This window comes from Diadema antillarum, unplaced genomic scaffold, assembly GCF_040938485.1.
Source record: "Diadema antillarum isolate AM-2024a unplaced genomic scaffold, OU_Dant_1.0 scf00000042, whole genome shotgun sequence".
In the NCBI taxonomy this organism is placed as follows: domain Eukaryota; kingdom Metazoa; phylum Echinodermata; class Echinoidea; order Diadematoida; family Diadematidae; genus Diadema; species Diadema antillarum.
Genome location: NW_027270931.1, coordinates 681059 through 707506, shown reverse-complemented (window position 1 = coordinate 707506; position 26448 = coordinate 681059). Strand labels below are relative to the sequence as shown.

At 37.4% G+C, this 26448-nt stretch overlaps 1 protein-coding gene across 1 annotated transcript in view; it reads left to right on the top strand.

The window, feature by feature from the left end:
* LOC139713105 (hemicentin-1-like) overlaps nucleotides 1–26448 on the top strand; it is a 143842-nt gene that overhangs the window by 11250 nt on the left and 106144 nt on the right. Inside the window, exon 2 of the mRNA XM_071624865.1 lies at nucleotides 17955–18184. Within this exon, the coding sequence (XP_071480966.1) occupies nucleotides 17955–18184 (230 nt within the window). The remainder of the gene's footprint in view (nucleotides 1–17954; nucleotides 18185–26448) is intronic.

Sequence of the window (26448 nt, the reverse complement as noted above, 5' to 3'; positions counted from 1 at the left end):
GTTCTGTACTATATCATAAGTGTTTTCTTGGTATCTTGCAAAAAGTTAAAAACCCAATTCTCATCTCCACCAAAACTGTACTATCCCATGGTTTCAATTATACCACTACTACCACCTTTGTGAATTTAGGTTTTATTGCAAAATTTTTATATGATAGGATGTTTTGCGATAAAGCTGACCTACAAATATGTATCAAATGTAATAACTCAAAATATTTTAAATCATTGCTCCCAAAGGTAAAGCGTACCTTTAAAAAAAGTTTTGTACATTATTTTATGGGGGGGGGGGGGGGGGGGGGGGTCAATAGCTGCCAGGTGGGTAAGTTATGACGAGGGTGGCTGCATGCTGACAGCTGTGACTGTCCCAGCATACCAACCATGAATAGTCCCTACTATTCAGGACTGGGCCAGGGGTGCTCAACCCAAACAAGAATTATAGTGCAGTGCAGACAGCTGCCTGGTAGTGATGAGAGATGGTGCCCGAAGACTTCGGGGTCAAGTTTTCCTTCATTTTTACCTTTTTACCATTCACTTCAGAATATATAATTCTGCAATAGCAGTGTATCTGAAGCAATTTAATCTTCTCACTGCTGCCACTTCAGAGTGGCATAGACATCTATAGTCCCTTTGCTGATGACAGTGACAACGCTTTAGTGTATTGGGCAATGTAGAAACAAAGTTGAGTGTTCTAGAGGAAAGCCTTTTCTTGCTCTTTCAGGGAGGTTGCATAGGTTGCATTTGAGAAGTTATCATCTACAATCAACTCTCATTTGATAGGATTGGAGAGGGATCCAGTGCAGTTGAAAGTTAGTCTGAAAAGAAGGAGTAAAATTTTATTAGCACCTCAATAAAAAATTGATCAAAATCAGATGAAAAATAAGGCTGTTGTGCTCATAAGATTGTACTCTTTTCTACAGACAAACTTATAACTAGACTTAAATTACTCTTTATGCCAACTTTCACCTCTTGGAACAGTAATATCTAAGTATTTTGGTCTGAAAATTTTATCAGTAGGTGCTAACTGCTATATATATGCAACATTAACTCTGATGTGCAGGGCTGCCAATAGTGTAAAGTGCATATTAAAGTTCTGACTTGGAATGGATTTCATGGAAATCCTCTTTAAAGGACAAGTTCACCTTCATAAACATAAGGATTGAGAAAATGTAGCAATATTAGTAGAATACATCATCGAAAGTTTGAGGAAAATCGGACAATCCGTTCAAAAGTTATGAATTTTTGAAGTTTTTGTGCAGTAACCGCTGGATGAGAAGACTACTGCAGTGTGTGAATAACTTAGATGTCACATGCGTACAACAATATAAGGAAAATATAAAGAGAATTTCACAAAATTTCATCTTTTGAAAAAAGTACACATTCGTCCGACTTGTTACCGACAAATGTTATTGGTAATATTATTCCCCCTGCCTTTAGAAAGAGGCAAGTCAAGTGCTCTTTTATTATGAGAAAAAAGTGAAAATATGTTGAATTTTCTTTACATTTTCTTTACACTGTTGTACGCATATGACTCACAAGCTGCAGTAGTCTCCTCATCCAGCGGTTCCAACACAAAAATTTAAAAAATTCATAACTTTTGCATCGATTGTCCAATTTTCCTCAAACTTGCACTGATGTGTTCTACTAATATTGTTGCATTCTCTCAATCTTTATGTTTATGAAGGTGAACTTGTCCTTTAAAGGACAAGTCCACCTTCATATACATAAGGATTGAGAGAATGCAGCAGTATTAGTAAAACACATCAGTGAAAGTTTGAGGAAAATTGAACAATCCGTTCAAAAGTTACTAATATTTTAAGTATCTGCGCAGTCACTGCTAGAAGAGAAGACTACTGCAGCGTATGAGGTCACATGCGTACAACTATATAAGGACTATAAAAAGAGAATTTCACAAAACTTTACATTTTGAATAAAGTGCACATTTCTTCGTCTCGCTACTGACATATGTTAAGGGTTATATTATTCCCCCTGCCTTCTGAAAGAGAGAAGTTGAGTGTTCTTTTGATATGCGAGAAAAATGGAAATATGTTGAATGTTCTTTATTCTTTCTTTATATTGTTGTACTCATGTGACATCACAAGCTATAGTAGTCTTTTCATCCAGCCGTGACTTGGCAGAAACTTCAAAAATGCATAACTTTTTAACAGATTGTCCGATTTTGCTCAAACTCTCACTGATGTGTTCTACTAATATTGCTGCATTCACTCAACCCGCATGTCTATGAAGGTGAACTTGTCCTTTAACAAATAAAATTTGAACAGTCGGTATCACAATATGTGCTGTTTGTTTCTGCAAGTTAACAAAGTTTATGAGGATGGAGGATACATTGTAAATCATACGCTAGTGTCTGATGGTATGATATGTATGATTTCATTGTCACAATGGTAACCGAATCCTTTTCAATTGATGATGTACTTTGATACTGCAAACAGCATCAGATTCTATTGGTTATGTCATAAATATTTCTGAAAACTTGCCATGACATCTGTGCTTCATGTTTTGCATAGTTGTACTTTTCATTGACCAACTGTCTCATTTGAGCTTTGGTTTGTGCTAATCTGTGTTCTTCGACAAAATGCCATCTGGTAATTATCTTATCGCTAATAGTGTCATTATCATTATTTTCAACACATTTTAACTCTTTTAGGAGCATCATTAACATGAGCAGAGTAAAAAAACCGAACCTGCTCTTTGTGAGAGTAAAAACGTAACATCATCTTGGAACTACTTTGTGTGAATGTTATCAATTTTTCTGTCATGTCCATGTAGGCAAGTTTTATTAATTATGCAAGTATACTGAATTTGATATTCTGAGATAGTTTTGGTGTGACATGTTAGAGCAGTCCTTAATGCTGGAATAGTGAGAATGTCAGTGGAAGAATAAGCCATGACGATAGATGCATGGAAAAGAAAAGGTCTGAGTCAGCAACTAGCCAGGTCAATTTGATTTTTAGAAATAAAACCTTAGGGTAAGGGTCAACCAGCCCCCTGAACTTGGGGTTCTTGAAAACAAGGATATGAAAAAAATATCTGCGCATAGCAACACTAACAAGATTTGGTGTTCGGTAGGCCTCCATTTTTTTCTGGTAATGTAAACTCGCGAGCATTGGCAGGCTCTATCCGTTGAGGTGATATTTGAACTCTATTCATTATAAGTTTAGGCTACAGGGAATGTCAGCAAGTGAGTGATGATGTTTTAAAGGCATTATTTACCATTTGCACATGAAACAAAAACCCAGCTTTAGTGCTTCAAAATAGTTGTAAAATGTGAGTTAGGGATAGAAACACATGTAAAAATTCGAAGCAGTATGATTAATGTTAATTACTATTAAATATAAATGGGAACAACAGTTATAATAAAAATGTTTCTAGACTAAACCATCTACAGTTAGGGTCCAGTTCAGTTCAGTTCAGTTCAAATTTATGTTCTTGTTTTTTCACAATGAAATGATATATATATAAACATAAAGGTTTTATTGAGAAAAGTAGTGATATCTTATATTTTAGGCTTCATTGCAAAATTTTTACATGGAAGGATGTTTTGTGATACAACTGACCTACACATAATGCATCAAATGTGATATCTCAAACATTGTTTAAATCACTGCTCCCAATGGTACAAATGTAAATAGTACCTTTAACTTTTGTACTAGATGATATTATAGTGTATATGTCAACAGATTGCTTTAATGCCCTCTTCTCATTGAAATGTGTTAATTGATTGGATGTAGATTTACAAAATAGTTTATATCTTTGCGTCATTTCATTATCAGTACAGTGGACTCCCATTATAACAAAGTCCTCGGGACCGGCTGTTCTCTTTCGTTATATTGAATTTTGTTATAACTGAACAAATAAACAGTAAAAATACATAGAGTATAAAATGTTGCTGCCTGAATTTTTACTTAATTGTAACCGGAATTTCATTGAAACGGTTTTCGTTATAACGGGAGTAGGCCTACACTGTAGTACATTGTACCTACCACAACTAGCAATTTTGTGTGAAGAGACAGGCTGTGCATGCAAGAGCACTTGCCATGCCAGAGGCAAGAAGAGAATCTTTGCTAGAAAAAAAAAGAAGAAAAAAAGTAGAGTTTCAAGAACTGCATATAAAATGGCCATTTGATGGATATGGAGGATAGAAAATACAGGAAATGTTTACTATGCATTCAATAACAAATATATTGATCAGATGTATGCCTGTCAATGTATTGTCATGTGCCTAGGAGAATTTCGCGAACGCACATGATTCAAGAAAGGTGTGCCAGGGACAAAGACATGAATGTATGTGAGGAACATGTTATAATTACATGACTCGCGCTTGTTTGCATCATTCTTTTGAGCACATGACAATATCATGACTTTGACATGCAAAGGTCATCCTGAAGCAGTTGATAAGGTCATCAAATGTGACTTAATATGCATAATAATTTGAAGAGTTTGTTCGCAAAAACCGATAAGTCCATATTTGCCAAATGGAGATATTTGCGATTAAAGGCCAAGAAAAATAAAGAGAATAATAAGAAAATTTTTACTTCTATTGACCATAAATTCAAAAATGTACCTTTATATGTAGTGACCAATATATCATTTAAAAGGTATTATTTTGTACTTTATGACAGCGACCGTACTTCAAAATCTTAAAAAATGGACATCGGTTTTTGCGAACAAACTCTTCATTTGTTCTTCTATGCTTTAATGTTGCTGGTATTACAGATTTTCAACAATTTTTTTTTAGTCACGCTGTTCCCTTCATGGTAAATTTTCATGGATAAAATGTTGGAACTTTATTCAATATTGATCTCTTACACAATCCTGTAGGTCAGGTAAAGTCATTGGAAGCTGTGTGATGGTCATGCATACAGTTTTAGGGAATTGAAGATTTTATAGATTAGTATCTTCAACATACTGTATACGCCGAATATTTCGCAAATTTCGCGAGTCACCTGCTATTAGCGAAATTAAGACACGCAAAAATATTGACTCTAATGCCGATATGAATGTGACGTACGCGTATACATTTCTCCATTCAGTACAGGACTCCACAATCGCGAATTTAACAACTCGCGAAATTGTCGGGCAGTCCCGATTCGTGAAAATTTAGACTCGCGAAATATATGGCGTATACAGTAAAAGACAGGTCACTGAAATTAAGCAGTGCAAAATCTGAATTTCTCCCTGAAAATGCATTGTATAAATTTATATTATATCCACTTTTATTTTAAAGTAATCAAAAAGATTAGTGTCTGGTCCAATGTTTTTGATAAGAGACTCTTACAGTGAAAATATCTCTGTAAAGTTTATGTCAGTTTCATTGGCTGCTATTGACCAGTTTAATGATGTGTTGGTTAAACTTTTTTAGGCTTTGTCATGCTAACCTGTCTGCTAAACCCACCACACACCACAACACAGACTGTATAGATGTGTGTGCTCGAGAGGGGTAGGATGTCAATAGGCAGCAATCTCAAGTCTACATCCTGCCCAGTTGTCCATGTGACAACTTCCTGGACAAAACTTCTGGTTGACTGATTGCAGCGGTGGGCGGCTTGTGGCGGCCATGCACTGTATATTGTGGTTGCCGATCATGGAATGTTTCTCATTTCCTTTCCGTGTTGTATTACCACTGTCTGCTTTATTTTTCCTGTCTCATCAGTCATTTGGAGAGTATGTTAAAGAAGTTGAAAGGAAATTCATCAGATGTACAGTTATCTCATGGTGTCCACTAACAGTAAAACTGTAGTCTAAATTGAAAGGTCATGAACTGTTTTCTTGCAGCGTGAATTGCGCTGAATTTGGAAGTATGTGCAAACAGCATCAGTAATGTGTGTGCCCTCTCAAAAATTCTTCATGATTTGTGTGCAGTTTGCCTCGATCGATCGGGTCACACACGCTAGGCATGATGGGATTCATCGCGCAAATTTCTCAAGTCGTTTTCACATTATCAAATAGCGCGCTACTATCCCGCTATTTCAAAAATTTTCCGAGTTGGACTCGAGAAATTTTCTCGATCAGAGCGATACAATTAGCGCACTAATTTGTGTTCACATTATCAAATAGCACGCTATTTCGCTATCGGGAAAATTTCCCAAGTCAGAAAATAGCACGCTGTTTCGAAACATCGGGCTGATGTGAAAACGCCTAGTGCTACCATGCACAAGATGAGGAATGTTTATTATGAGGGTTTACAAAGAGAAAGTTACATAATGCTCTTGTCTCGTGTGAGGATGTGAGGTGACACTAAGGAAAACTGTCAAGGGAGGAATGCCCCATCAGCATTTGAATGTTTCCGGTTGGTCAGAATGAAGAGGGTCAGCTGGCCTTGAGATGACCAAGGCTTCAGTGTGGTAAACATGCAGTTAAAGGGACTGGACAGTACTGGTTGAGGTGAGGATTCTGGTTTATAACATTTTCTGGTGAGATAATGAGAAACCTCTTATGAAATATGAAAGAGCATGTAATTTCAAGAAGGATTCAACATTTATTTGATGAAAATTGGCTTTCAAATGGCAGAGATATCCAAAAAAGCGATAATAATAAAATGTGACAGGCCACGACTTTTATTGGGATCTCTTTGTTTCACATTGTTTTTGGATATCTCAGTCATTTCAAAACGATTTTCATCAAATAAACTTTCAATTTCCCTTAGAATTGTATGCTCTTTGACATCTCATAGAGTGGTTTCTCAATATCTCGCAAAACGTTAAAGCTAAATCCTCACCTCAACCAGTACTGTACAGTCCCTTTAAAGCAAGGAGCTTCATTGGTTAAAGGTAGTGGGGCTCTCATTATTTAAGGCATAATTTACCATTTGCCAAAGAAACAAAAGCCCAGCATTAGTACTTCAAAATAGTTCTAAAATGTGAGTTAGGGATAGAGACAACCAAAATGTAAAAATTTGAACCAGTATAATCGATGTTAAGTATTGTTGAATACACAAAATGTGAACAATAGTTATAATAAATATGTTTCCAGACTAAACCATCTAGTTTTGGTTTGATGAGAAAATACTGATATGTCCTTATATTTCAGGCTTTATTGCACAAATTGTATATGGTAGGATGTTTTGTGATACAACAGACCTAGGCCTACACATATGCATCAAATGTGATATCTTGAACATTTTTTAAAATCACTGCTCCCAAAGGTAAACAGGACCTTTAACAAATGAACAAGAAATGATGTAGTTTTGGGGGAGATGGGGATTCAGGTTTTAAAGTTTAACGAGATGATTAGAAACACTTAGGCCCTACATGAAATATTAAGAGCAGACAAGCTAAGAAGAATTCCAAGTTTGTTTGATGAAAATCAGTTTTGAAATGACTGAGATACCAAAAATAAGGTAAAAGAAAGTGGTCCGAATATCAAAAAGTGGGACCCACCTTTTATTAAGACCTCTTTGTTGCTGGATATCTCAACCATTTCAAAGCGATTTTTGTTAAATAAACTTTAATTTCTCTTATATAAGAAGTTCTCGTATAAGGAATTCCCATCTCAACCAAAGTTATACCATCCCTTAGGATGGGGAAGGAGAGGGGTTTCTTGATGCAAAATTGACATAATTGCTGCTGGAAGTAAAGATTCTGAGGGAGAATGGCTCTCTGCTTTCATTCTTAGTCATAATTCAGCATTCTTCTTGTGGATTCCCCCTTGCTTTCTCTTTCCAGTCTCAGGATGCCTAGATGATGCTCAATACAGTCAGAACTGGAGAGATAAGGAAACGCCAAGATCATTTAATAGTGTCCCTCTGCTGAACCTAGTTTATATTTTGAGCCAAGCTATAACATCTATTATTTACTGACTATCTTAAAACAGGCATTGATGAAATTCAGTGAAAAAGTTAGGAAGGTCTGTGGGGAAGAGGCGTGGTACCTTTAAAGGACAAGTTCACCTTCATAAACATAAGGATTGAGAGAATTTAGCAATATTAGTAGAACACATCATTGAAAGTTTGAGGAAAATCAGCCAATCCGTTCAAAAGTTATGAATTTTTGAAGTTTTTGTGCAGTACCCGCTGGATGAGAAGACTACTGCAGTGTATGAATAACTTAGATGTCACATGCGTACAACAATATAAGGAAAATATAAAGAGAATTTCACAAAATTCCATCTTTTGAAAAAAGTACACATTCCCCTGACTCGTTACCGACAAATGTTAGGGGTAATATTATTCCCCCTGCCTTTAGAAAGAGGCAAGTCAAGTGCTCTTTTATTATGCGAAAAAAGTGAAAATATGTTGAATTTTCTTTTATATTTTCTTTATACTGTTGTACGCATATGACTCACAAGCTGTAGTAGTCTCCTCATCCAGCGGTTCCCACACAAAAATTTAAAAAATTCTTAACTTTTGCATCGATTGTCCAATTTTCCTCAAACTTTCACTGATGTGTTCTACTAATATTGTTGCATTTTCTCAATCCTTATGTTTATGAAGGTGAACTTGTCCTTTAAGAACACCCCCATGCTGTCATGCTTTCTACCTATCTCCCTGACTGGCTATGGATTCCTCCCTATATCCTACCCTGGCATCCACAGGATTAGGAAGCTCCTGTAGTGTTGGTGGTTATTCAAGAAAAAACAACAGCAACGAAGGCTTCTCCATGTTGGTCTTTGCTATGCAGTGAAATACGCAGCCGGGTAGTATGCATATTTGTGCAGGTAATGTAGGCCTGTACATACCAATGATGGTGCATCACTACCATGAAGATGCTCACCGCATCATCAGAAAAGAGCATTGTGTCATTAAAAGTGTTTTCTTAATTTTCTTTACAGAAAACCACTCTGCCAAAACAAAGTATTACATTTCTGTGAACCCACTTAACCCCTCACTCATTTCATAAATATTACATTGAATTTATACTTTAATATGGACTAACACAGAATGTACAAAGGTTGTATTCTTTGGAGATAGTATGTTTTGATAACAGAATTCATTTTTTAAATCCTCTGTCGGTAAAGTGGGTTGGTGTTCATCTGGAGCAGTTACTAATATCATTAATCCTTTGGAGACTAGTCCCAAGTAGACTCAAGCAGGTTTCTATGGGAAATGCATGTTATAGCAAAATCAATTCATCCTCAAAAGGTTTAGGAGATAGGGCCTATACCTCCTTGGTATCATCAAAACAGGTGCAAACTTGCAGTTCAAACTATCAGCTAATTAATAGCAGTAATGCATCCACATTCGCTGGGAGTTACTGTAGTCCAAGGCTGTATGCACCTCGATGAGGGATTTAAACTCAGGAGCTGGTTTGTAAGGGTCGCAAGACTTAAACTGAGCATTAGGTAGCCTATGTATCCCATTGCTCCCCAATTCCGCCCAAGATGCAAAGTGCCTCTCCATTTTGAAAAGGATCAGCTTCTTTTAATAGTGAAGGTGGCATTGTAATTTTCCCAATACAGACTGCAATTTCAAAGCCACAATCAGCTTAAAGGGATGGTACAGTATTGGTGGAGATGAGAATTGGGCTTCTAACTTTTTGCAAGATACCAAGAAAACACTTATTATATTGTACAGAGCATACCAACCATTTTAAGAGGAATTCTTAGTTTATTTGATGAAAATCGGGTTTGGAATGACTGAAACATCCAAAAACAAAGTAAAGCAAAGCAATCGTAATAAAGTGTGGGTCCCACACTTTATTAGAATCCCTCTTTTTTGGATATCTCAGCCACTTCAAAACCAATTTTCATCAAATGAATGTTGAATTCCTCATAAAATTACATGCTCTTTCATATTTCATAAGAGGTTTCTCATTATCTCACCAAAAAATGTTAGAAACCTGAAATTAGGTCTCAACCAAAACTATACAGTCCCTTTAATTGTGAGTATACCTTTTGCAGTGTTTGACATTATAATGTCAATAATGTGTAATTTGCAGCCTAATCCTCATGAATCCTTATGGAAGGAGTGCATGTTTATGAGGTTTTTTAATGCTTTTTAATAAGCACAGTGGTATTGGTTGATAGCACTCCTTCTTTTATCTTTTGAAGCATGCTTTTGTTTATGGCAGGTCTTGGCTGTACTGCTAACACAATTTGGACCTACAAAAATCACATAGAGTATCTCGATATAACCCAAAACTTTAGGTAGAAGTAGCAGTGGTAGATTTTAACTTATGATGATTTACACAAGAGACCCTCTGAGACGCTAATAGACAAAGGTCAGAGTTATTTTCTAGAAAGCTCAGATCATGAGGTCATTTGGGTCATGGGAGACCAGAAGGGACCAAAGTTTTATATCAACCCCCTGTTCAGATGCAAGTCAGTTCATACCAAAACTCAATAAAGAAACGACATATAATGAATCATTGTATAGCTGACAGACCGTTCAGACATGGTTCAGATGCTAATCTCGACCATTCTGGAAAACGTCGTATAGATGTGCAGTTTCCCACTGTCCATGTTGTTACGGTCATGACATGGCCGCTAGCAGGGGAGGAATAGGGTCACCTTTCGCACCAGCTCACATGAAGCCCCGCCCAGTTATACCGTTCTATGATCGCCATGCGTTCAGTGCACAGTGGACATGATGGAATGCTGATTCGTTATCGAGTTCTAGTTCGAAACGATGCTCTGACCATCGTTTCATTATACGTGGTTTTGTTCGTCAGCATTGAGACGAATGAATTCATCATATAGTTATACTGTTTCAGTATAAATTTTTTTGCGTCTGAACACCCTGTAAGAGATCCCATGCCTGAAACCCTTCAAACTGGAGCAATCATCACCCAAGTTGGTGCCAAGTTATAGAGTAACCCTAATACATCACTTTTCCCTTATAAGCAATAAATTTTATAAATGGACTCCACAATCCACTTACAACAAAAATTGAAAGTGCTATGTAGGGTCATTTTTTTAATTCATTTTTAGGAAGAGTATTTCTGAAGGATGTTAAAGGGAACTATAAATCTGTATCTTTTTTCTGCACTAACCAGCAGTTGAGCACATTTCTTCCCCCCCCCCCTTTTTTTTTTTTGCGAGTGTGTGTTTTGAAGACATAAATTTTCCCAGCTTAGCCTGTAAAAAGACAACAAGTGTAACAACAGCAAAATATATTGCACTAGAATGGAAATAATCTTCCAGTGTTTCACATTTGTGTTGTTTGTACATTTGTGTTGTTTGTACATGTATTCTTTTGGCATTACTCATCAAAACAAATACACATAAGTTTTTATTCTGACATTCTCAATATGATCAGGCCATCAGCATGCATTTTAGATACTTTTGAATAGGTTTATACTTGTCGTCTTTTGATTGTCATACTCTGTGTTACAGTACTTCTCACTGTTCCTGGGAATCAGGTGAATTGGAAATTTGGCTTCATGCCACTTGCCACAAGAGCAGTAACATCCAGATTAAGTATGATTATTCTGGATTAGAAATGATTGTGGCCTTCATCAATTGTTTTAGTGAGAGAAAATCGTGGCTTAGTGTACCCAGACAGTATATCTCAGTCAAATATTTGATGTGATAGGTTGAATGTTATTCACAAACTTTCATCCATTTGAAGAGCTCATTTCAAATGAGCTCAAATGTAGCGTTTAGGTTGAATTCAGGCTATGGAATTAGTGTAAAGAGTCAAGAGTAAAGGAGAATGAACTATGCTTCAGATGTGCATTATACAATATTATATTGTGCCATTATTCAAATATCTATTTACAATATCAAGTAGAAGTGCCCGAAGTAAGAAAGGAAAACTATGTGTATTCCATTGTGTGTGTTTTTCAAGAAGGTGGTCGGTGGACTGTGGTCTTTATGGGTGCGTTTATCAACTATTTTTCTCGGCAGAAACAGGTTTTCCAAACAGCTTTCAGGGAATTTTTACGAGATGATTAACGCAAAGCTGTTTTGATTATGGGGTTCGGAAAGCCTTTTTGAAAACCGCAAATTTGTGCTTTCTGAAACAGGTTTCCAAAACAGGTTTCCAGAAGCCCTTTGAAGCGAGATAAACGCAAAGCTGTTTTGAAACGGCTTTGTACTGCGGTTACGAACCATGCGGGTCAAAATGCGCAATGCAGCTGCGCAGGGACAAGGCCAGTTTTCATGTTCGCGATGAGTCGATAAACGCAACTATTTTGGAAGCCGTTTCTAAGGGACTTTGGAAACGGCTTTCGAAAGGGCTTTGGAAACGGCTTTTGAAAGCCGTTTCAAACAGGGGAAAGATGATAAACGCAGCCTATGTGACGTAAACTTAATATTACAATGAAGGAGATCGACTGTTGTGATAAGTACAAGCTTTTCGTGATCTTGATGGGTGACTATTTTTAGATAAAGGTATGATGTGATATTGGTTATGTTATGCTACATTATCATATTCAGGAAGGAAGCTGTACAAACAAAATCATAGTTAAATGATGCAAATTGATGTTGACAGTGATGTTACTATAATACTCCAATAACAAAATGATGTTATGGATACATGAAAAAACAAGATTTTACAGGCTAACTCAAGAAAACTTAGGCCTAATCAATATTGGCAGTGATGTCATTCTACTTTAAAAGGAAGAGATCATTAGATACATGGTACATACAAACTGAACAGGCAGCACTGGGAAAATCTTAAATTAGTTTTGGCAATGATCATGTAGTTTTCATGAAATGTTCTTTGTGCATGGGCGAGAAGGTTCACAAGCAGCCAAAACCCCCTCCCCGCCCCCAAAGGGTCTTGTAGCTCCTTGTCTTCCAGGCTTCACATATGGATTGTCTCATTGAATGTTGCCAAGATAATCTAATTGACAAGTTCCCTTTTGTGTCTGGCAGAGGCCCGCTGAGTGTTTCATGAGGATATAAGTAGAAGTGGGTCTGTTGTAGTCAATTGAGAGGTTGAGATCCAGAATCCGTTCAGGTATTGACAATGACAACAGCATAAAATAGTCTATACCTACAAAACAGAAACAAGAACAAAAACAGACCTGTAGTACTGTACCCTAGCCAGCTTTTTATCATGTTGTTTTTGAGTTGAACGTACCTGTAGGTATCATGATGATGAAATGTACTTAAAATTTTTTTATTGGTCTGTTAGTGCTTGAAAATTGTGAATATGATGTCCAACCAGTGGATAACCAGCTCACTTTACTGAAGGAAGAATTGATTGCCTACAGGTAAAAAAAAAGTATATAAAAGTAGGGAGAAAATGGGGCAAAGATATTTGGGAACTTTTTGTTGTTAGCAACATCCCTCAGCCTTGCATGATGGAATGTTTCCAACCTTTTCATCATCAAGGAAGGATTTTTCTCCTGTGTTTTATTATTATTTTGTGACTTGTTCAATTACTAGATAAATTGCCACTTTGAGTTGACAATATGGAATTTGGTGATTTCTCTGACTGAATTTCAAACTGAATGATAATGCAAGGCATATGAAAAAAAAAATCACAAATCCATCAAGTACTAATGGAAAGATTAATACAGGTAGAATTTGTATGTTTCAAGATACTTCTTTTGTACTCATGGGTAAAACAGCTAGTTTGAAGAGCCCCAAAACTTCCTTGTCGTTGATAGGCCTACCCAATCAAAAAAAAAAAAAAAAAAATAGAATGTTGTAATTTTTATCAACCCAAATAGACGGCACTTTGATCTATAACTCAGTGCATTCTTTCAAGAAGTTTTATGAACTTCACAGGGAAATGCAAAAGAAGGTTGCCGCTTTGTGCCATTTCCGTTATGACACTTGCTTCAACTAGTTTGTGTAGTAATAAATGCTTCCATTTTACAGCGGCCAACCTCGGGTCAAGTTTTAACTACCAAGGACAAGATTTAGTGGAGGAAGGTATCATCCCCTCCTGTAATTTTGAAGTCATTTTAAGTGGCAGTGATTTATCATTGCTTGAACTCTGAAAGGGGGGGGGGGGTTCAGAGAAGGGGAATGGTTGCTTGTTTGTACTCACTTTGAGTATGGTTTCTTTGCTCTTGTCACAGCTTATTTTGATGGGTATGTGTTTACAAGCTTTGTAGCACTATTTCAGATCCTCTACAGAAATTTGCTAGCACACAGCACATCGATGGAAACTGGTTGTCAAATCTGGATGGGTTGCTGCTGATGAAATGCTGTGGAATTCACAGTGACTACCAGCGTGCTTGTTTTGTTGTCCCCGCCGAACGAGTTCGAGCAGGGGACTATGAAACGGGCTCCGTACGTGTGTGTGTCCGTGTGTCCGTCCGTCCGTCTGTCCGTCCGTCCGTGTGTCCGTGTGTGATCAAAATCTTCAATTTGCTACTTCTCTGTCATTTATTAGCCAATTTTGATTCTGTTTGCTTTATATGATAGCACTACATGGGAGCTTTGAAACTTCTACACAGAATTTCAGTCGTGACCTTTGACCTTGACCTTTGACCTATATTGTACATTTTGCTACAAAATGCTACTCCTTCGCCATTTCTAACCCGATTTCGATTCCGTTTGCTTTATGTGATGGCACTAGGTGAGGGCTTCAAAACTTCTACACAGAATTTTGACCTTTGACTTCTTTGACAAAAGTCATGCTGCAGAGATGCTTGCTAAATATGTATGATATGGGAAATTACAACTCTTTATTCTACACAAGAAGAATAATCGCCAGACTATTGCCCGCATGTTCACATGGTAGGCCTACCTCTTCCATATGGACCACTAACTTTGCCACTCTGTGGAGGGAAGGGGATTCTTATATCATTTTAGGAATCCTGACCAGATCTGCTGGTAAAGAGAATGATGTGAACTTCATGGAGTTATCTTGAAGTCAGTGAGCTACAAGAATATTCTTGTTAAACCTAATTGGAGATAACTTCTTTCAGGCTCTGCTGGCATCAGAGCTAGTTATCTTCAAGTTGATGCAAAGTGAAGCCAGCTCAGAGAAAACGAGATGCCAACCCCTCATGTGGTTCACCTCCTGCAAGTAGCAATAATCAGCAAGTGGTTTCAATCAGGCACATAGTGCTTTTAATAAATAGGAAAAGAATCAAGTCTTAGCCTTTGTAACGTAAACTCACAACCATGAATGGGAGTCGTAAGCAGACATGCAGGACCTCCCATTAGGGATTGATAAGTCAACCCTATTTCAGTTCATCTCAAAACAGACACCTACAATGTATGCCATATCCTATCAATTTCTCATATCGCTTTCTTGGGATGTAGACACAACCATGAATGGGAGTCATAAGCAGACATTCAGGAACTTCCTTTCAGGATTGACTGGTCAACCCTGTTCCAGTTCATCCGAGGAAAGGCGCACTTGTCACATGTCTTTAATAACAATTTCTCATATTGCATTCTTGGAATATCCTATACTTTCCCCCATTCCCTTTCAGAATACAAGATAGAGTATTATCCTGCTTTTCTGAGAACAGGGCATACTGCTGCTTATGAATCATGTAGGCAAGTTTAACCAAGGAAGCAATGAGTAACAAGAAACTTGCAGTGTGCTGTGATATGGGACCAGCAGGGACATTTTTGAAATGTCTTATCCATTCATACTCCGGGAAAAGATGATACAACTTCAAAATTCTGTCCTGAAACTAGGTCATATCATTTTCCTAGGCCATAAGGAGTTACTGGACAAGTAAACACACACCTGGGGGGCATTTCATGGAGCAGTTTTGTCGGATATTTTTCTGACAAACTGTTACAAGCTACTGAAATCCTTGCATCTGATTTGCTGAGAGCAAATTTGTCCGACAACTTTGACGGACAAAATGCTTCATGAAATGCCCCCCCTGTTGGCACTACTCTTCCAACTTTCTGGGGTCCCTGTGGTCTTCTCCATACCCTGAAATCTGCCCTAAAACCCAACACAAAAATACCCAAATCTCTGAAATGCAAGAGGTCCCACTAGGGTCCATCTTGCATTTTATTTATCATTTCTTCTGTTTTCAATGGAGTTATTTTCATCTTTTATTTGGGACTCTGCAAGGATTGTGACAGTTCCTTTGAGTGGAATATGTTGAAAGTTTGTGTGAAAATTATGAAGATAGACTGGTGACCAAATTGCAGACAAACTTTGAGTGGTGTACTGGAACAAAATCTTGTATTATAGTAATAACAGGGGTTAGGACAGCTCCTTTCAGTGAAAGACATCATGTGACCCTCTAACAAATTCCAGATCTCCCGAAGAGAGATTATTAGTGGATATATTGTCTTGCAAATGTGATTGGTGAGATTACAGCAGTGAAGTCTTTTGTTGCATTATTTGTGAAGCTTTCTTAGATAACCGAGATGACTTCTTTCCTGTTAATATTCTAAAAGAAGAAGAAGAAGAAGAAAGAAATCTCACTTTAGTAAAAATTAAAAGTCATTGTCAGTGCCTTGTGAATAGTTCACAATGCATTTAGTGTTTAGATTTCCGAATGCCGTAATACCTTTCAGATGTTTTATAGATTCTGTAAAGTCGCTTGCAACCTTGGGGTGCTATCAATCTTACTGTATGACAAGACAAAGGATGTCCTACTCGCCACTTGTGGATTTGTTTTCATACCCCCTCAACTCTGCCTTTGTGGCAGCTTGTCGAAAGTCTTTTTCTTTCTTTTTTTTTGCACAAGGAGTCTGCCGTTTATTTATCCTGCTGGTCATAACCTTTGTGAAATGGTGAACTACTTGCTTTCAACAAATACGAGAATGTCAAACTGCTGAAAAGAAAATAATGCAGTTCCAGGTCAAGTAGATTAGAGCTATTGTTTTGTCTGCTCTCTCTTTGACAATAGTTTTGATGAGTTACGTAAAAAAGAAGGGGATGGATGTATAACCCATCAAAACAGACTGTTAGTCAGATGTTTGATACAAGCAGTGCAAGACTTTGACACTTTATTTTTGGTAATTAACGTTATGCACAAAATAAAAGAATTTGAAAACAAGATGGCTTTGTTTAGCTGTGTTTGGGCCCAGAGATGATTGTGAGATACTATTGACTTTTGAGGGACGTCAATAAAAAGGTGTTATTGTAAAAGTGGATACTTTCACGCGACTAATTTTTCGCGCTTGGCCGGGTAAGAACAGTTTCGCGTGTTTTTAGTTCCGCGAAATCAAGACATCATGCACAGGAACAGTATGTCCAGCAAAAATATTCGCGTGCTTTTATTTTTGCGCTAGTTTCTGGTTGCGCGAAATGCGCGAAAATTTAAACATCGCGAAAATTTCCACTTTTACAGTAAATTACACTATTGTACGATCCACTTAATGATCTGAAAGATAATGTAATAATCAGTGATTTGGTGCTTCCTTTTGCCATGCAGGTACAAATGATGTAGCACTTCAAGCAGTGAGGTTTGACAGGAAACCTGTGTATTGGTTATATCTTTTATACATTCAAATGATGATTCATTGATTTGCACATTGATTTTCTAGAGGCACATGTTGATTAAATCTTCACAGTGAAAGAGAGAATGAAACAATCTCGGCACGTTGAATATGTTTCCATTATAATGCAATTCTTTTGTTTATTAAAGGTATTGTTTACCATTGAGAGCAGTGATTTTAAAATGTTTGAGTTATCACATTTGATGCAGATGTGTAGGTCGGTTGTATCACAAAGCATCCTACCAAGGAGATATCACTATTTTTTTCGCAATAAACCATAACTGTAGACAGTTTAGTCTAGAAACATTTTGTTATAACTATTGTTCACATTTTGTATATATCTAACAATGCTTAACGTTGATTATACCGATTCAAATTTTTACATTGGTTGTTTCTATCCTTGACTCACATTTTAGAACTATTTTAAAGCACTACAGCTGGGTTTTTGTTTCATCTGCAAATGGTAAATAATGCCTTTAAGGAACAACTCAAAAGCTAGAGAGGAATAATGCGAGATAATTTTGTAGCCACACAGGTAAAGAATTAAAGAGATTAACTCTGTTTGCATGGTTCATAAAATCAAGTCATCACATTTACCTGCCCTTATTCAGATATTTCAAACCCTTGTGTATATAGAAATACTCCTTACCCCTGAGTTTCCTTTTCATCCAACAGACATCCAGGAAATCACGTTAACAGAAGACCCCGAAGTCTTCCAGGAAGAGCTGAAGAAACTCTACGTCCAAGGAGGAGGCGACTGTCCAGAGAAGAGCATCACAGCCATCTACCACGCCCTAAACATCAGTCTTCCAGGCTCTTCAATCTACGTCTTCACCGACGCCCGTTCCAAGGACTATGAGATCACCAACGAAGTGCTCAAACTCATCCAAGAGAAAGAAAGTCAGGTGAGTTGTCAAACTAGCAACATCCTGGAAGAAAAGTAATGCACAAATTGTGGTCAGGGGAGTTGGCAAAATCTCAAGTGCTCAATTGATTTATCTGGTTCCGAAGGTATTGAAATTGTGTCATAAATAGTAGGAAAGTACAGTAGCAACCCTGTTGACGGATAAAGTACTTTCGTATTAAAGATGTATGAAAGGGTGTTAAAGCAGGTGATAAAGAGAGTTGCCATTCAGAGCTGTTCAGCAACATGATCTGTGATTGAAAAAGTTTAAATGCTGTTTGTCATCTGTGTATATTTCAAAGTTATAAAAATAGAGGGTGAAATTGTATTGTTGCTTCATGTGTTTGACTGACATATGTTCTTGAAACCATTTGAGGCTTATAGCCATGCTCAGTTGTTGTGCCATCCATGACCCAAAAGTTAGATACCTCCTGTCCAAATTATTCACATATATCCATTGTTATTAGATCACTGGGTTCAATACCTGCTTGGAAAAGTGTATTTGTACATTTTGTAATGAATATGTTTATCTTGCCATGATACAATGGAAGGTTTCATCTGCACAAGGGCATGTTACAGATCTATTTTACTTTTATTTCTTGTTATCAGTCCATCAAATAAACAGTAGGATGTTTGATTTCCTGTCTTATCATAGATGACACTCTTTGGGAGATATGGCATTGGAACTTGAAAAACTAGTGGATGTTAACATTTACTATGCCAGTGGTAGATGCCTTTGATTTGTCTGTATTTCATGTGTGACTTTATGAAACTGTTTTTGAAATTTTCATTACCGATTGATGGCATTAAAGATCAGAAAACTATGTCAGGAATATACAGCGCTCAAGTCAACTATATCTTATCACATTTTTGCTGGCGTACATTGGCAGATACTGTGATTATCTATTGGTTATCACTACGTAAGCACTGACTTTTAAGTGGGTTCGTTGGCACACCGTGATCACGTGCCAAACTTTATGAAGGGTTTTAATACCTGAGCCAGGATGTTTCACTTCTCTTCCCTAGCAGTCATGCTCTCTCTTTACGGCCGTTCCATGGTAAAAGGGTCTATCTTGAGAAATGTTACTTCGGAGAAAAAGGGGTTTAAAGTTTGGTGTATTTGTATGTCTGCCTCTTGTGTTTGTAAAGAGAATGGCTTGTGAGTGTTATGTATTATGAAAATATAAAAAATGAAATATGAAAAATACACCAAACTTTAAACCCGTTTTTTTCCGAAGTTCATTTCTCAAGATAGACCCTTTTACCGTGGAACGGCCGAGTAGGCGTGTGTGATGGTCACAAGATTGTTATCTCATGATGATAACAGTGGACTTTCCAAAAATGTTTTGTAGATTCCACATCAAACCCGAATTTGGAAACCTCTCCATGATGTATTATCTATACGTCCATGCCAGGCATAGTATAGTGGTGCTCTCTCCTATTAAAGGTCTCCCACTTTCCAGGATACTATAAAGCAAGAAATATTCATGGCATGAAATTTTTTGCAAATTGGACCTAACAGCCTTTCTTGTTGCATAAAATTTCTGTGAATTGCTACTGATATCCAATGCATTAGAAGTGTAGACAACTTTCGCATGCATTTTAATTTTGCGAGATTCACAAAATTAGAATGCAAGTGAAAATTTCTAGTTTTACAGTAGTTCATCTGAAAGTGGCCAGTAAGCAGAACAGCTGGCATTATGAGTGTGGCTTAAACTACTTGCCTTTGCCATTTTAAATATACAGACAACAGACACACACAGACAAAAAAAAAAATGATGATATAAGCTATGAAATCAAAGCTGGAAAAGATTTTTCAAAAGTTTGAGATCTGTTGTTCAAATAAAAAGTTGATAGCTGTTTTTTTTGTTTGTTTTTTGTTTTTTTTAGCTATCAGATTGTTGTGAATATGTTGAATCCCAGATATAGATTTTTGAAACCACCAAATAAAGTGCTATAAATGCTAAACTCTCGTTCCACACTCACATGAGGGGAAAAAACAAACAAAACAAAACAAATGTCATGTGATGCATGCACATGTAACGTTTTTAGAGGAAAATGAACAGGATGAAAATTTGATGACATAGTTATTGGCATACATGTATTTTTCTATCAGGAAATAATTGCATTACTTTTTGTGAATATTAAATGCAAGGTCTCCAGCAAAGTTCAATCACATACAGATACTAGGAGTCCATGAAATGGAAATTTGTGTCTCTTTTCAAACATTTTTCTCTACCCCTCCCCCATATTATCACCTTGACAGTGATCACCACAAACTTTTCCAGCTGATTAGTCATTAGTTGGTGTTAGTCCTTGGTTCCTAAGAAAAACAGAACATGTTTATCACAAACTTTGTCCCCAATTTGTTATAAATGAACTATGTTTAGTTACTTTTTTAAAAAGAAGAGAGCACTGCAGAACTAGTTTGCTTCGAATCCTCTGAAGTATATGAAATCATCTGCCGTGCCCTGCTATTTATTAAAATGAGGACCAATCAATGAGTCTATCTCATGCACCAAATTATTATTGAAAAAAACAGTCAAGTATGAAGTATGGATCTATCTTCAGAGTTTTGTATGTACACCTGTTTTAGTGTAAATGTTCCATTATGACCTGTCTTTGATAGCCTGATCTTTTTTTGTTTTGTTTTGTTTTGTTTTGTTTTGATGAAGTCAGAGACAGTATTAAAAGCCTCCCCCAAAGAAAAAAAACCCAACAACAAACAAACAAACAACTAAATGACATTTTACTGATAGCCAAATTGATATATGTTCAGAAATCACAATATCATCTTGATTACATGTACCTCCAGTTGGAATTTAAAAGTCTAAGGATGTTTTGTTATTAAGCATTAAAAATCAAACAAACAAACATGTTACGTTTTATTTTTTGGAAGGGATACTTGCATGCACACTTGACTGCATCTTTAAAGCTTACTTTAGAGCTGTGCTAATGAGGAAATATCGTTAAACTAAAAATCAGGATGTTTGAGCTTTCAATTCACACAACAAGGTTATAGCACTTTACAATAGGAAAAAAAAAAGTGATTGGCTCCAACAGTCAGCTGCACAAAATTATGATCATAATGTAGCTGAAATTTCAAATAAATATCAAAATCTTAATCTTTGGTAGAGTTGGGATAGCTTTCTCAAGATTGTGACTTATCTGTTTTGGATATATTGTTTGTTTGCTAGGGTTGTGTGTGTGCGTGGCATAGTTGCCAAGCAACTTTCAACCAGATGTCACAATTATTTGCTGTTGGTGTTAATGACCCTATTTTTTCATTGCAAAATTTTGCTGGTGGCCAGCTTTTCTCCTGTTTCTGTGTTAGACTTTTAGTAGACATGAAATGTGACTAAAATGATGTCAAGTTCAGGAATCTGAAAGTAGAAATTCATGGCAGGTTTACCAGGCTTTTATTGTGCTGGGTAACATACAATTTCAGTAGGCTATTCCTCATTGTATTATGTTTCAATTGAGTGAGTGCCCTGCGGCTTTGGAATAGAGTCTATTCTGATGCTCTGGGAGCATGGATGTGCACCTTTGTTTTAAAAACAGTGGAGACTGCATACAGGCGTATACTCCCACTGAGACTGGATTGTTCGGAAATTAGGATTTAGGGTCAATTAGGAGGTCTGATCTGCCATGACAATTGGATTAAGAGAAGGGAAGCATTGTCACTCCTCTTTCCCTTGTCCTGTGAGTGACCATGGGGGGGGGGGGGGGGGGGGCTGTCCTTAGTTGACCTTTGAGCTTTGACCTCTTGGTCCAGGTAAACAGCAGGGATTGCCATTAGCACAGCTGGAAGCCCTGGGCGAGGAAGGACAGGTCCAGAAGCAGCTCTTTATCAGTGTCATAAGCTGTTGAAGGAGGTTACCAAAATAGATTGTTTTCTAGCACTGATTTGAAAGACTTTTTTTTCCTTTAAAATTATAAATCATGGATCTTAGATATGGATTTATGGGCTATCACGATAGTATTAGGTGATCTGTTTATTGTCAATGGGAAGTATCAAAATGTGATTTTTGTTTTTTTCTGATGTTATTGTTACCATACTGTATCTTTGAATCAGACACAGTCATCGGGAAGCACCTGTACATGATATATTTTGACTGTATTTGCAGATTTTTTTTTCAGTTTTTGTTTTTGTTGCTAAGTGCCTGTGTTGTTGTCTGTCTAGCTGAAAGCAATAACTGAAGATCCATGTGATGAAAACAACAACAACAACAACAACCCACAGATCAAGAATCAAATCTCAGCCATTTCTGTAAAATAATGTATTGGCATTGTGACTATTTGGTCATTTGGTGCAGTGTATTACTGAGTTGGAGTTTGTTTTTTGGTATATGATTTTCAGGATGAAAAAGACCTACACGCTCAGTAACGAAACTGTTTGAAGTGCTTTTTATATGTAGGCCTTTTATCTTCGTTGGATCTGAAAATTCCAGCGTCGGTGTCCTACTTTTTTTGTGAGAGCAACCTTTCAAAACAGCTGTACATAATCTGGTGTAAGTTCAGGGTCAATGATGAAATGATTTGTGCAGGAATGGCCGTTGACATACCAAAAGTGAATGACAAATGGGAAGGGTAACCTTTAAAAAATGAGTTCCTTGCTCCATATAACCCAGTTTGGGCATAACAATATTTCCCCTCTGTGTCTGGGTACTCGGCGCTCCTCCGAAATAACCTGCACCTGGTTTTGAGGGGGGAAAGAAGACTCACTCATCCTTTCCTCCGCTTGTCTCCTTCCGTTTCTTCCTTCCAGTCCCACGCACCTCAAATGGCCTGTCATTGGGTCCCTGGGTAAAACTTTACTGCGTGTATTTTGTATTTTAAAAATTCCTTCCCCTCCACCCCCCCCCCCCCCCCCCCCCCCTTACCACCAACCCCAGACCAATCATTGTGAAGGGATCAAGATGCTGATATTTAGCAATGTTGGTGACATTGCCCTTTCTGCTTCTCAGTATTAGAACTCTATAGCACACCTGCTCTTCAAAAAGCATTAGCATTTAACGAATTGCTATTTACATGTTGTTTGCAGAAATATTGTGTTTTCATCTATCCAAGGGTAGTACATATATTTTTGAGTAGATTCTTGTACAGGCAGGCACCATACCTATGAATTTTTATGAAGTCTGTACAGTGTATGAAGACAACCTGTAGGCCTTGGGGAAATGCATTAACCGAAAGGCAAGCTCTAAAAAGGCACCTTCATCATTGGTAGCACTCATGTTACATTGCACCACGCATTACATGAGAACATTCTGTGCATCTGGTGACAGCCATAGTGTCAGGAGGTTTAAATTCCATTACCTGCATGCTACTCTGCTGGTGTCATTTCATTTTACACAGACCTCACGAAGAAAAAAGTTCAAAGTGTGACAGGAACTGCTGATTTTGTTTGCGTAGATTCAAAGCTCACGCTGTCAGGTCTTTAGGAAAGAGAGTTTGCTCTGAATGACAGCAACTACATTGTGCAAGAAGATATTCGTTCCAGATGTGGATCATTAGCTCAGTGAGAATAGGAAGACGAAACATCTGTTTGTTAATGTCTAACATCCTGCATTGAACCAGAGGGGGCAGGGGGAAGACATTGATACCACACAGACGTATAGAATACAAGGAATATTAAATGTCAGGTGTGCTTGGTGCTGAAATATGTATGACATTTACACTGTTCTAATTTCATGTTAAAAATACAGAAAGAACGGGGAATATTGCAGCAATATTGTGCAATGAGAGATAAGATTTTCAACAGTCTTCTGAAATAAGAATAAGTTAGTCTCTCTTTGAAAATGTTAGTTTAGGGAAAATGAGGGAAAAATCAGTTAATAATTTATATGAGAAAGAAAGATTAAAAAATTGAACCTGTGTTGTTGTTGGTTATGACATTGATTGTTCAAGTATAACAATGACATGCAGTTGAGACTTCCAAGATGGAGGGTATTCCTTTGTTGTAGATACCTATGTTTACACTTGCTGACTATAGAGAATATATATATCAATATTTTATATTGGTGAATTGGCTGGAAAAAGAAACTAATACCTGTTCAATAATCAGATATTTGAAAATGTAAATACTTCATTGGCAATGTCTCAATATGTTCTGAATTATGGAAATTGTCTGATTTTTCATTCTTCATAGGTGTTTTGATGTGTTCCACTATGTGTAAATTCCCTATCTCCTATACAGTAGGTCCAATCTTCTAAAAAATATATGAATATTACCTCCACACTCTTTCAAGTTTCTTCTGGAGGTTGTCAAGTACAAGTAAGGTAAATTATAGATCATTGGCAAGCTTAGAGTCTTGAGAATTTTAAGGTTATCAACATTAGATAAATTGATGTTTTGATAACTATCCTATGTTCTCATGGTAATCGGTCACATAATACGATTCATTTTTGCAGGCAGCTCAATACATTGCAGATCTTTTGAGACAGGTGCACCCGAGTTGTTGTAGGCCCTACCACACACACTGACAGTCAAATGCCAGTGTTGCGCAGTGCATGGCGAACCAAATCCAAGGCTCTCACATGTCAGTTAAAGTTCATGATAGGGGTTGGCTCCCTGTCCTTCCTGCCACTGGGGTATCAGGCAGGATGTCAAAACCAGGTTTTTCTTTCCCTCCCTCTCCTTCTGTTTTTTTTTTCTCTCTCTCTCCGTCTCCCTCATATTCCTTTCTTCCTTGTCGTCACCCCTTGAAGAAAGATAGGGGATCTCTTCTCCCTGATTAACGGCAAATCTGTTAATAACGGCGGCGCAGGTCCACGGTAGCTGGTCTCTGCCGCTGTTATGCGGCATATGGAAAACCCAAAGAGGCTATGGGATATAGCTGAGGAAAAATACACAAGCATGCGGGGTGCCTACTGTCAGTTTGTGTGAACAGAGATGAGATAGGGGAAGGATAAAGCTTTGTGATGTTTTCCTCATCATGTTCTCTCAAAGAGGAAGAGTGATGAGAAGAGAGAGAGAGAGAGGGGTGAGAATGAGTGAAAAATATACTCAGGATTGGGGAAGGAAGGAACCATGAACATGTAAAGAGAAGGAATCAAACCAATTTGTTTTCATTCTACTTAGCCAGTGATGATGACAGTGAAAATAATTGGGGGGGGGGGGGGGGGGGGGGGCGGTAAATAGATTTGAGGTAAAGAGTCCACCTCAAGTTTAAGAGTTAACATAATGGACAGAGAGTAATAAATCATATGCTGTATGAAATAGAGTAATACCAAAATCAAACATATTGATAACCGTTGAAGATGTCACGATATCCACTTTTACAGTAACTGTTGAAGATGGATGGATCGTATAACACGCATTACCCATTTACCCCAAACTGAGAATACTCAGGATTAGTCTTCAATGGGTTAAGTTAGACACAGATTAAGAAAGTTATTGAAAAGTTTGAAGAGGTAGGGGGTGTAGTAGCTACCAAATCATTGACCAGAAACATTATTTCTGTGATATCTATTTCAACACTGAACCGCTACGATTGAAATCATTTTTCTTGGGGGATTGATAATTTGAAACACATTTAATCCACACCCTAAAATGGGCCGGGGTAAACTGAGAGACATACAAATGTAGATATAGAGAAAACTAGAAATTGCTTGGAAGAAGGTACAAGGTGCAGATGTAGTTAATTTACTCTTTGATGTCAACCAGTTGGTTTATAATGCCCCCTTGAGTGTCTGAAGAAAGTCACATGCAATTTACTCAATCCATACTTTCTAGCAGGCCATTCACTCTGTCAGTGATACTTCATTCATAAAATGTGACAGTGGAGAAAGTTGCAAGACAGATGTGCCAAAAATCATCCAAAACAGTTTAGGACAAATTTTTTTAACTTTATGCCAAGTTTACTAGTATGATATACAAGTTTCATGTTTCAGATGAGAGGAATTTCTCCGGAAAATTCTAACCATGTGATTTCCATTTGATGTGGATTCCTTCCTGCTTCCACGCAAAATGTGCAGCTAGTCAGCCAGTCTTTTTTAATGCCATTTGTATGAAAACTGCAGACTACCAAGCCAAATAACATTTCAATGGCAGAAATGTTCAAACTGGCATGCAATTTTAGTTGCAGTGCAAATAAAAAGGTAAAACATCATTCAACTGTCACATTAATTCCTATCAACTGGAACGAGCCTACCACCGCTGTCCCCCCTCCAAAATGGCAGGAAAGTATATTTTGAGCCAATAGTCAATGCCTTTTTGCCAAAATGAGCCAACCCACAAGGAACACATGCCCTTCACAGTAACAG